Source organism: Myxine glutinosa, chromosome 1 (assembly GCF_964187855.1).
Source record: "Myxine glutinosa chromosome 1, kmMyxGlut1.1, whole genome shotgun sequence".
Classification (NCBI taxonomy): Eukaryota; Metazoa; Chordata; class Myxini; order Myxiniformes; family Myxinidae; genus Myxine; species Myxine glutinosa.
Genome location: NC_136261.1, coordinates 181,041,967 through 181,054,063, shown reverse-complemented (window position 1 = coordinate 181,054,063; position 12,097 = coordinate 181,041,967). Strand labels below are relative to the sequence as shown.

Here is a 12,097-nt window from a genome sequence, read left to right as displayed (position 1 = left end):
AAAGGTGATATAATATAACAAATATCATGAAACATTTACATTTTGTAGTCCATTGTATAATTTAAATAAACATAAACGCAAAATTCTCATGTGGAAAAAGTAAGTACACCCCTACATTTATCACTACTTCAAATACCTAAAATTTGAATCAGGTGCACCAGCTCAGGTACAAATGATTAGAACATTGTCAGAGAGGATCTTGGAGGAACCTGTCTTATTTAAACCTCAGACATTTAGTTTGGTTTGCTCTTTGTTGTTTAAGTGTGCGGCGTCACCATGCCTAGGTCAAAAGAGCTCTCTGTAGAGGGGTCAATATATGGTTGAACCCCCAAAAAATTGATACAAAAGCTTTTTCAATGGATTCTGGTACCATTGGGCATGCTAAATAACATACTAAAAATCTAGTAACATCCGACTTCTGGAAAGGGGTCATTTTCAAGATGGCGTCCAAGATGGCCGCCAGGAGCTTAAAATGGCCATATCTCAATTATTATTCAACCTAGAAAGGTGGTTTTGGTGTCTAACCCTAGGTTTTAGGGCGTTTAGGGTTTCTAGGACGGAGTCAAGGATGAAAAGGGATGCTGCTGACCTGGAGGAGATCAGTTCAAAACTTGTAGGATGCTCACCTTTCTCGCCAGACTCTTCATTAAGGAACATTGTCACTGGTGTTGTGGCTCAGGAAGGTGTGAATGTGCATGAATACGAGTCTGTTGGATGCAAAATCATGCACAAAATGATTGGACAGTATGCATTCACATTCTCATTCAGTAGAAAGGATAAAGCCAGAACCCTTGGACAAACATCAGCTATAAAGGTCGCTCCTGATCGAACCATTGATTCTGCACTTCTTTTTCAACGTTTCCTGGTAGTCTCCCAAACTGGAGAGCTATCATTGCAGGAGGTTATGAGTTATGAGCTCAGTCCTTTCCCTCCTGCCCTCTTTGAAGCCAGAAACGTCTTCCGAAAGGCTGATAAGCCACAACTAGCTCACGCGATCTGTGATCATGCAAGTAATGCCATCCTAGATTCTGTACCAGAAACGGAGATCCACGTCCTTGATGGAGGTTCACTCCTTCACAGAATACCATGGAAGAGTGGAGAAAGCGATGGTGAAATAGCGCAGTCGTATGCTGACTTCACCATCCAGCATTATGGTTCAGCTACGACCATTGTCTTTGATGGCTATGAAGAAGGGCCGTCCATTAAAGACAACACGCATCAGAGAAGAGGACACAATATTCATCCCATTGTCAGCTTCACTGCTGAGACAAAGTTCTCAGGCAAGAAGGAGGAGGTCCTGTCAAGAGATATCAATAAACAGAGACTGATCGGGATGATAAGTGATGAACTGAGAGAAAGGTATTGCACTGTGGTCAATGCACCTGGAGATGCTGACGTAGATATAGTAAAGGCTGCAGTGGAGGCATCTCTTCTACACACCACTACACTGATTGGAGAAGATACTGATCTCCTTGTCTTACTCCTTTACTATGCGCAGGGAGACAGTAAGAGCCTTTATTTCAGATCAGACAAGTCCAAAGCTGATGGCAGTTTTAAAGTGTATGACATCAACCGTCTAAAAGAAATCCTCGGACATGACATGTGTTCTCAGTTGATATTCATCCATGCCATGACTGGTTGTGACACGACTTCTCGGATTTTTGGTGTTGGCAAAAAGACTGCTTTCCAGAAGCTTGTAAAAGGAGACCCTGTCCTTCGGTCTTGTGCCAACACATTCACCATCCCAAACCAGACCACAGAGGTGATCGATGACCTTGGATGCCGAGTAATGGCTATCCTCTTTGGTGGCAAGTGCAAAGATTCCCTTGCAACAATGCGATATAACACCTTCAGCAAGAAGGTTGTCTCTGCTTCGTCTTTTGTAACACCCGAACGTCTGCCCCCAACTGAATCTGCTACCAAACTTCACTGTCGTAGAGCGTACTACCAGATCATGGTGTGGATGGGAAAAGAAGAGGGTATGGATGCCATGAAATGGGGGTGGAGCCTGCAGGATAATCAGTTTGTCCCACTTATGTCAAGAATGAACGCTGCTCCAGACAGTCTCTTGAAGGTCATTCATTGTAACTGCTCCACTGCCTGCAAGACACTCCGCTGCTCTTGTAGACGATATGGACTACCATGTACAACTGCCTGTGGACCGTGCCAACTTGAAGAATGTGACAATCCACATAACAAGTTTCTTCCAGAGGAGTCGGAGGATGACGATGAATAGCGACTAACTGTATAAGACAACAAATGCCTAATGGGCTGGTAAACCTGGCTTACTCGATTACCTGATTACTTTGTGCTTATTTAAGTAATTTTGATGATTTCCTGGGTGCCTTAAACCTAGGTATACACACTGAAAAAATCTCTCTAGGTTGACTACTATTCGACAGAGCCATTTTAGTGGATCAGGATGTCACCTTGGGATGCCATCTTGGACTTGTCAATAAATAATTAACTGATGGTAATTTTATTGATTCAATTGGATTCCTTGGGCCCTAAAACCTAGGGTTAGACACCAAAACCACCTTTGTAGGTTGAATAATAATTGAGATATGGCCATTTTAAGCTCCCGGCGGCCATCCTGGACGCCATCTTGAAAATGACCCCTTTCCGGAAGTCAGATGTTACTAGATTTTTAGTATGTTATTTAGCATGCCCAATGGTACCAGAATCCATTGAAAAACCTTTTGTATCAATTTTCTGGGGGTTAGGTGAGTTTTTTTCGTATATTGACCCTACAACTGAGGCCTTCAGAAAGAAGGTTATAGATGCCTACGAGTCTGGGGAGGGATTTAAAAAGATCTCCAAACAATTTGAAATCAATCATTCGACTGTCCGGAAGATCATCTACAAGTGGAGAAGATTCCAAACAACTGCCAACTTGTTCAGGCCAGGCCGCCCAGCAAGTTCAGCCCGAGAGCAGACCGCAAGATGCTGAAAGAAGTCTCTAAGAACCCCAGAATGTCATCACGGGACCTACAGGTAGCTCTTGCCATTGTTGATGTCAAAGTGCACGAGTCTACCATTAGAAAGAGGCTGCACAAATTTGATCTACATGGGAGGTGTGCCAGGAGGAAACCTTTGCTGTCCAGAAAGAACATCAGGGCAAGACTAAAGTTTGCCAATGAACACCTAGGCAAAGACCAGCACTTCTGGAACAATATGCTCTGGACAGATGAGTCAAAGGTAGAGCAATTTGGCCACAGTACCAGAAAACATGTTTGGCGAAAACCAAAGACAGCATTTGACCACAAGGACCTGATACCAACTGTAAAGCATGGTGGTGGAAATATTATGGTTTGGGGCAGCTTTCCTGTATTAGGGCCTGGGCAGCTCACCATCATAGAATCCACTATGAATTCTTCATTGTACCAGAGAGTGCTTGAGGATAATGTGAGGCCATCTGTCATAAAGTTGAAGCTCAACCGAAGCTGGACCTTGCAACATGACAATGACCCTAAACATACCAGTAAATCCACCAAGGAATGGCTTAAAAGAAAGAAATGGAGGGTTCTGGAATGGCCAAGTCAAAGCCCGGATCTAAATCCCATCGTGATGTTGTGGGGGGATTTGAAACGAGCTGTGCATGCAAGAAACCCCTCAAACATCGCACAGCTGAAAGAATTCTGCATGGAGGAGTGGGCAAAAATTTCTCCCAGTCGATGTCAGAGACTGGTAGACAGTTATTAGAAACGCCTACTTGAGGTTGTTTCTGCCAAAGGGGGCAATACCACCTCTTATAGCCAAGGGTGTACTTACTTTTTCCACATGCGAAATTTGCATTTATGTTTATTTAAATTATACAATTTTTTTATTTATTTATTTATTTATTTTTTTGTATACAAGATTGAGGCTCGTGAAAGAGCGAACATTAATCACACAGAAAGACAAACCGACACATAAAACATATAACATCGGGAGCGGTAGACAAGATGGGGAGAGAGGGGGAAGGACACAAACACAACATTTGAGAGCAGGGACCGAGAGACATGGAGACATCGAGAGATCTGAGAGAGGGCGAGGGCTTTGGGGGGGGGGGGGGGCATGGGAAGGGGGCGGTGGGAGAGGTATAAAACATATGGACACTGCCAAGACTTCCAGGAAAGAAGTTGGAATTTCAAACAAGGTGGATCTGGGGTGAATTAGCGGGGGTAGAAAAGATCAAGGTTTTGGATGGGGGAAGATAAGAGATGGTGGTGAACAGCTGTTTTAAAGACCTGGAGGGAGGAGTGGGATTGAAGGGAGTGAGGGAGTTTGTTCCAGAGGTGGGAGAAAAGAGGAATGAAAGAGTGAAGGTGAGCAGAGAGCCGAGATTTCGGCAGTTTAACCATCAGAGGGTTGCTGGCAGATCTTGTGCGACCTGTAGGAATATTTGGGGGACAGAGCACAGAGAGAGCTGGGGGTGCAAGGCCGGAGAGGAGTCGGTAGAAGACAGAAAGACCACCTACCTGCCTGCGGTGAGTGAGTGAAAGGCCCTCAGAGATAGCTTCATCGTGGGAGATTCCAATAATTCTGAAAGCTTTGGTTTCAACAGCGTGAAGCCGAGCTAGGTGTGAGGCAGGAGCACCGGCCCATAGGGGAGAACAGTATTCCATTGAGCTGCGGATGAAAGCCTTGTATGTGGTGAGGAGCTCAGGTGTGCCGAGGAAGGACTTCACACGACAGAGGATGCCCAGTCGGCGACTGGCTTTGGAGGCCAGCTTGGAAATGTGGTTTTCCCAAGAAAGATCATGGCAGATAGTGAGACCCAAAATCTTGAGCGACAGAACTTCTTGGAGAGGATTGTTGAGAAAGTAGATGGGAGGGTTGTCCAGTCGATCTTTTCGGAGAGACATAGTAAGAGTGTGAGATTTGTCAGGATTGAAAGACATGTTCCACTTGTTTGACCAGTCTGTGATTTTGTCCAGGTCTTCAGAGAGTGAGGAGGCAGCAGACTGCCGATCTGAGGGAAGAGGAATGGAGCGGCAGAGAGTGGAGTCATTAGCAAAGAGATAGAGAGGATTTTCGAGAGAGTCAGAGAGATCATTGATGAAGACCAGAAAAAGCACGGGGCCCAGAACACTGCCTTGGGGAACTCCAGCCTGAACAGGAAGAGGAGATGAGAGAAACCCATTCAGGGCCACACGTTGACGACGACTAGAGAGGAAGTCCGCCAGCCATGCGTGGAGATTTCCATGGATACCAAAGGAGGAGAGTTTGGTGAGCAGAGCGGGGTGCCAGACCGTGTCGAAGGCACGTGATATGTCGAGGGAGACAGCTTTAATTTCCTGTTTGGCATTGAGGACCTCCATCCATTGTTGAGACAGCAGAAGCAGCATGTCCAGAGTAGAGTGACCTGGTCTGAAACCAAATTGATGATCAGAGATCAAGCCATTGGAGAAGAGGAAAGATTTCATATCCGAAGCAATGATGGATTCCATGACTTTGCTGATAATTGGGAGAAGGCTGATTGGTCTGTAGTTGCTAGGATCTGTTTTTGCACCTTTTTTGTGCAAAGCGGTGATGTTGGCTGATTTCCAAGCAGATGGCAGTTGACCTTGAGCAAAAGAGAGGGTGAAGAGAACAGAGAGAGGGTGAGATAGAGCAGCAGAGCAGGATTTTAGGGTTGATTCCAGTTGCAGAATCAGAGACGAGGGTTGACAGAAACTTTTCCACCTTGTCAGGAGGAAAGGACACGGAGTCCAGGAGCAGCAGGGTACGACTGGGCATGGTGGGTACAGAGAGGGATGGGTTTGGGACACAAGATTTAGAGGCAAACACAGAGTTGAGGCATTCAGCTTTTTCACGTGCGGAGTCAGCTGTGTAGCCATTTGAGGTAAGGGAGGGGATGGAGGGGGAACAAACACCAGAAACGGATTTGACCAGACGCCACCAGGATTTGGAAGAGGGAGACAGATAAGAGAGTTCGGTCTTGAGAATGGAGAGATATTGTTTCCTGGCTCTCCTGAGGGTGGACACACACTTGTTTCGGGCTTTGTGAAAGGAAATGAGATTTCCTTCCGTTGGATTTGCTTTCCAGGAGACGAAGGCAAGTTGTTTCTGGGCAACAGCCTCACCACAAGATTCCGTGTACCATGGACGGGAGGAAGGGTATGACAACTGAAGACGAGATGGGATAAATCTGTGCATGAGAGAGAGCAATTTACTTTGGAAGAATTCCCAGGATGAGTTGATGTCAGAGGTGGTAGAGATGGGAGACCAGTCCAGATGATTGATGGCTGCTTGAAGACCGTGCCAGTTGGCCTGAGTGAAATGCCAGACTCGTCGACGCTGAGTAGGCTCCCTGAGGATGGTCAGAGAGATGTCCACTTTAACAAGGACATGATCAGATGATCCGATCGGAGCAGAAGAAGAGCAGCAGACATTTTCAGGGAAGTTAGTCATAACCAAGTCCAGAAGAGAAGATGTTCCGTTGACTGAGATCCGGGTCGGGAAATTGACAGATTGTGTTGGTCCCAGTGAGTCGCAGAAGTCCTTTGCTGAGGAGCCATGGCTGGTGAGAGAGGTACCCACACCCAGCCAACTGGCATGATGACAGTTGAAATCACCACATATGAGGAAGAGAGAGTTGGGATGAGTCGATAGAAGTTGGTCCATATCATCAGACAGCGAGATGTAGATGGAGTCATCACTGTTTGGTGGACGGTACAACACACATATGAACAAGAGGTGGGAGCGAAGGGGAAGCCGTAGCCAGAGGTATTCCTGGGGGTGAGGTGGAGAGAGTGCAGTGCAGGGCGAGTGAGGAAGAGAGTTTTTGATAAAGATAGCAACCCCGCCTCCAGGACGAGGCTCAGGTCTATCATACCGGAGGAGGGAGTAGCCCGGGAGAGATACTATGGAATCAGAGACATCATAAAGGAGGAAAGTTTCTGTTAAGCAGATCACGTCTGGTTTGACAGAAGCAACCTGTATGGAGAGATCAGTTAAGTTTGAACGAAGGCCCCGGATGTTTGAGGTCCATACCGTTAATGAAGAGGCAGGGGGAGCATCAGATACAGAACAGGGGGTAGAGGGGTAGGGTAAGATGTGGAAGAGGTGGAAGAGGTAGGGAGAGCTGTTGAAGGTGTGTCAGAGATTTCAGAATAGCTCGGAGAAAGGGAAGGATGGGGCGGACAAAAGGTTTGATGGTGATTGGGTGAGCCACAATGAGGTGTTATTTGAGGAGGGGGAAGAGCGAGGCAGAAGGTTGGGGGAGATGGAGGTGAGAGTTTGAAGGGGGAAGAAGTGGGGAGGACGCTTTGAGGAGGGGGAGTGAGAGGGGGGAAATTGAGAAGCAATGAGGGTGGGGAGATTTGAAGGGGAGGGGTGAGGGGGGAGTTTGGGAGGGAAGGGACAAGGGGAGGGATTTGAAAGGGATGGGATATGGGGGAGATTTGGAGGGGAGGGGTGAGGCAGGAGTCTAGGAGGGGAGGGGCGAGGGGGCGTCTTGGCGGGGAGGGGTGAGGGGGTAGTTTAGGAGGGAGGGGGCAAGGGGGGAGATTTGAAAGGGATGGGTGATGGGGAAGATTTGGAGGGGAGGGGTGATGGGGAAGATTTGGAGGGGAGGGGTTATGGGGAAGATTTGGAGGGGAGGGGTGAGATTGGATTTTTGAAAGTGTACGATTTATGGGAAACGAACATTTATTGCAAAATGAGTTTCTTGTGACCTTCGAATTGTGACCTTGTGACCTTCGATGATATAATGGACTACAAAATGTAAATGTATCATGATATTTGTTATATTATATCACCTTTATCTATCAATATTGTTGAAATGAATCTCAAATAGCTGTATGTTGAAATATGTTGACAAATTGAAAACTTTACATGGGATGTACTTACTTTTTCACGTGACTGTATATATATATATATATATATATATATATATATATATATATATATATATATATATATATATACATATATATACATATATATAGAGAGAGATATGTATGTGTATATATTCTCTTGTCCGTAGCTGGTTACCACTGAGCCGAGGACGGATGAGCCGAACCAAGCTTTAACGCCCGAGGCATTCTCCAATTATTGTGGTTGTTGCGCGCATGGGAACGAAGAACCACGAAGCGTTTATTCTCACGAACACATGGGTTTATTCCGAAACCCAACAATAACAATGCACAAAAATGTAACAATAATTATTCACAATAAAATAAGGCTCGGAATGTGAATAAAAGAAGTGCTGAGGTAAAAATGCTATGTCGAGGATCCTCTCATTCAGACACAAAGACACACACAGGGTGAAGAAAGAAAATAAAAGTCACGCCCCGGCGCTCAGCTGGACCAAATGGACTCTGTGGTTAATTAATTAGCAGCTGTAGAAAGCCGAAGCCACACAGGCGCGAAGCCCGGCAAAATGGTGGCAATGTCGAACGTTGAGGGCGCCCCTAATCAAGATGAGTAGCGTAGACCGCCATCTTTCTCTCTCGGTGCCAAGGCAAGCAGGAGAACTGTCTTTAAGCTCTCCACCCAATCTCCTCCGACCTCTCTCAGTTCTCTGACTCGCAAGCTCCCTTTAGAAAACGTTCCCGCTCCTCCAAACGCACCGAACGAGGGGCTACTTGCTCCTCCCTCCTCTCTGGCTTGTTTCGCCATCGCCCCGCCCACGTCATCGGGCCGCGTCACATAGGGGGCATGACCTGCCAGCCCTGTCCCCTGCCCATCAATCCATTTTAGCTCCGCCGCTCCTAGGCGGGCTGAGTGATTTAATAACTTGGCCAGGTGATGCCATACTTGGCCGGCTGATGCTATAAATGTTAGGAATGGCCACAAGGGGTATTACAAACAGGGGAAATTAACCTTAATCCCTACTACTAATTAACATGGCATCACCACTCCCCCCTCCCCCCCCCCCCCCCATATGATGCACATTCAATTAAACATTTAAACACAACCTTAAGCTACATTTTCCCTACTTATTACATCAAATTGCTTCTACACGTCACACGGTCCATACTACTTCCTATTGAATCCTACCTTTCCTATGGAATTCACTAACCTACCCCCATAAACATAACAATATATATATGTATGTATGTATATATATATATATATATATATATATATATATATATATATATATATATATATATATATATACTAGCAGAAGTACCCGGCATTGCCGGGCGGGGGAGGAGAGGGGAGGGGGGGGGAGGGGAACGGGGGGGAGGGGAGGAGAGGGGGGGAGGGGAGAAGAGGGGGAGGGGGAGGGGGAGGGGGAGAGGGGAGAAGAGGGGGAGGGGGAGAGGGGAGAAGAGGGGGAGGGGGAGAGGGGAGAAGAGGGGGAGGGGGAGAGGAGAGAAGAGGGGGAGGGGGAGAGGGGAGAAGAGGGGGAGGGGGAGGGGGAGAGGGGAGAAGAGGGGGGGATGGGGAGGGGGGAGGGGGAGGGGGGAGGGGAGGGGAGAAGGGGAGGGGGTAGGGGGGAGGGGAGGGCGAGGGGGGAGGGGAGGGGGGAGGGGAGGGGGAGGGGGGAGGGGAGAGGGAGGGGGGAGTCAAGTCGGAAGTCATTGTCGTCAATTGAATGTCGCATTTATTTTTTATTCCCTGTCAAATGGCATTGGTCCCGCATTCCGAACCCGGAAGTCGGAAGTCATTGTCGTCAAATAAATGTTTCACTCTCTGTCACATGCCGTTGGTCCCATGTCAATCGGATGAAGTTGAAAAATTAACGTTACGAAGTTTCTCTGGGACGTACTGATTCCGGATATGAAGTTTAAAAATTAACGTTCCGAAATACGCTGATGACGTCATAATTTCAAAACGCAAAGTTTTTAAAATTGTAAGGTGTGCTGTAGTTGCTCTGAGACGTACTGATTCCGAATATGCCTTTGGTTTTGCTCTGCGATGAGTAGTTCTCGAGTTATAAGAGGACAAACAAACAAACAAACATACTTTACTGCTTTATATATATAGATATCTATCTATAATTCCAGTAATCTCTGTGTGTATGTGTGTGTATGTGTGTGTGTATGTGTGTGTGTCGTTTGTCTGTGACCGCTGTTTCTCGACAACCACGGGTCCGATATACTTGAAACTTGCCAGGTATATTGCTGGGGACCCGAGGATGTGCCTTTTCAAGGTTTCATATTAATCGGAGAAGTAGTTACCGAGCTACGGCGATTTATTTACCAAACTCCGCAAGCCGTTCACTTTGGCTTTGCGAATGGACCAAACCATTTCATGTAAATAGAGGGGGGGGATTGTCACCGTACTCGCAAGCCGTTCGCTTTGGCTTTGCGAATGGACCAAACCATTTCATGTAAATAGAGGGGGGGGGATTGTCACCGTACTCGCAAGCCGTTCGCTTTGGCTTTGCGAATGGACCAAACCATTTCATGTAAATAGAGGGGGGGGGATATAATTTTAGATATATATATAGTACGGGCATGCCCTAGTATATAGAAATGGTACTTCCTGACATCAAAGCAGAACATTAGCCACTAATTATGTCTCACTTGGCAATCGCGGCATAATTTGCAAGAAACAAACACGTACGTGCCTGCCACACATATTTGTTCCTGCCAATACAAACACGTACTTTTTGGCTTCTGTGGTTTGTACCGGGAAGATAATTGAAGAGTTTTCACCGCCAAGGGGATTTTCCCCGATAATGGGGTTGTGTGTTGAGGTGTATATCTGTGTTCAGATAGCTTTATCATGGCGTTTTTCCAAAGCCGCTTCTAATAACAACGCTAATGATAATACCATAATATCAATGTTAATACAAAACAATATTAATACTAATATTATAATATCCCACCTACGCAAGGGGTGTTTCCTCTGTGTTAACGTGTATGTGATGAATCGGACGAAGGAGAGGCAAGTTGCAGGCGGAATATACATAACTGTCTGTCAGGGGCGGTTCCTGCTGAGGTAGGCTGATTTGCATATGTAACCAGCTGTGAGAGAGTTACTGCCATTTTGCTGCTATAACATGTTGAGAGCTAGGTAAGAGTGATTATTCATGCTGTTTAGTAGTTTTGAAATGCCTGCTTCATTCTAGATCTGTTTTGATGCTTTGCTTGTATTCTGTAGAACTAATAGTATGATCATGTTTTATGTATAGATACACCTGGTCAATTGCAATAAAGCCTCATATCCTGCGAGGTCTCGAACTCTGATTTCACAACAGTGTATAAACAGCTTATCGTGCCATTTTCATTGGAGCACAGTGGGCACAGTGAGCACCAGAGGTAAAAACATGATAAACCAAAAATATGTTTGATTACCTTTTGAAACTGTCACCCCTGCTGTTTAGCATGAAACTGAAAGGGAAGAAACAAGGGGTGTGGTTAGTTTCCAAGCAGCTTGCTAGCGCTTGCCAAGGAAGCCGTTCCTTATCAATGGTTTTGAATGGAGTGCTTGCTTGAACGTTTAAGCCACTTGGCAAGCGCTCTACAAGAAACATGGTAAAGGAACACCCGCCCCCTCCCCCCAATGTTCTTGAGGCCCGACCGTAGATCTTCTGTAATTTATATATCCCAGTGAGGAATGGCCCTTCCTGCCACTCCTGTGGGGAACGGGTGTACTAGTAGATTAAATCAACAAGATATTGATTAAAGCATGCGAACAGCTGTGTTAAGCAAGGAGAAGCTGATTTTTTAGTGTCAACCCTTCGGCAGAGCAAGACGTTTTTTGCTCTGACAAAGGGTTAACACCCGAAACATCAGATTTTCTTTGCTTTCCATGGTGGTTCGCATACCTTAATCAACATCCTGTTGATGATATACATATACTAGCGTGGCTCAGCTCACTATGCTCGCCTCACCACACTCGCTACAGAGGCACGGGCTTGTTCAAACTGAGGATAATCACCTGACTGAACTTGAGTTGCTGTATTGTCATGATTTACACCAATCATAATACAAACATTTATTTTGTATAAATTTATTTCTGATATTGGTGATATTACTTATTTGTAATTTATTTGTAATCAAAAAAAGATCTATGTGGTGTAAAGCTCTAACATCTAAATGGTCAAGAGTCGAAGCTGTCTAATAAATTGGTCTGAAGGGTAAGGTGTCTAAATGGTTGAAAGGGTGAAGGGATCTCAAGGTGTCTAAAGTACTGAAAGGGTCCTAAATGT

General features: G+C 45.9%; 1 protein-coding gene across 2 annotated transcripts in view; it reads right to left on the bottom strand.

Moving 5' to 3' along the window:
• Nucleotides 1–12,097, bottom strand: part of L2HGDH (L-2-hydroxyglutarate dehydrogenase) — a 69,708-nt gene that overhangs the window by 45,882 nt on the left and 11,729 nt on the right. The window contains exon 2 of one of the 2 annotated variants that reach the window (XM_068097330.2): nucleotides 11,241–11,276. The exons of the other annotated variant lie outside the window; for it this stretch is intronic. Coding sequence (XP_067953431.1) covers nucleotides 11,241–11,276 — 36 coding nt within the window. The remainder of the gene's footprint in view (nucleotides 1–11,240; nucleotides 11,277–12,097) is intronic. 2 annotated transcript variants of the gene reach the window in all.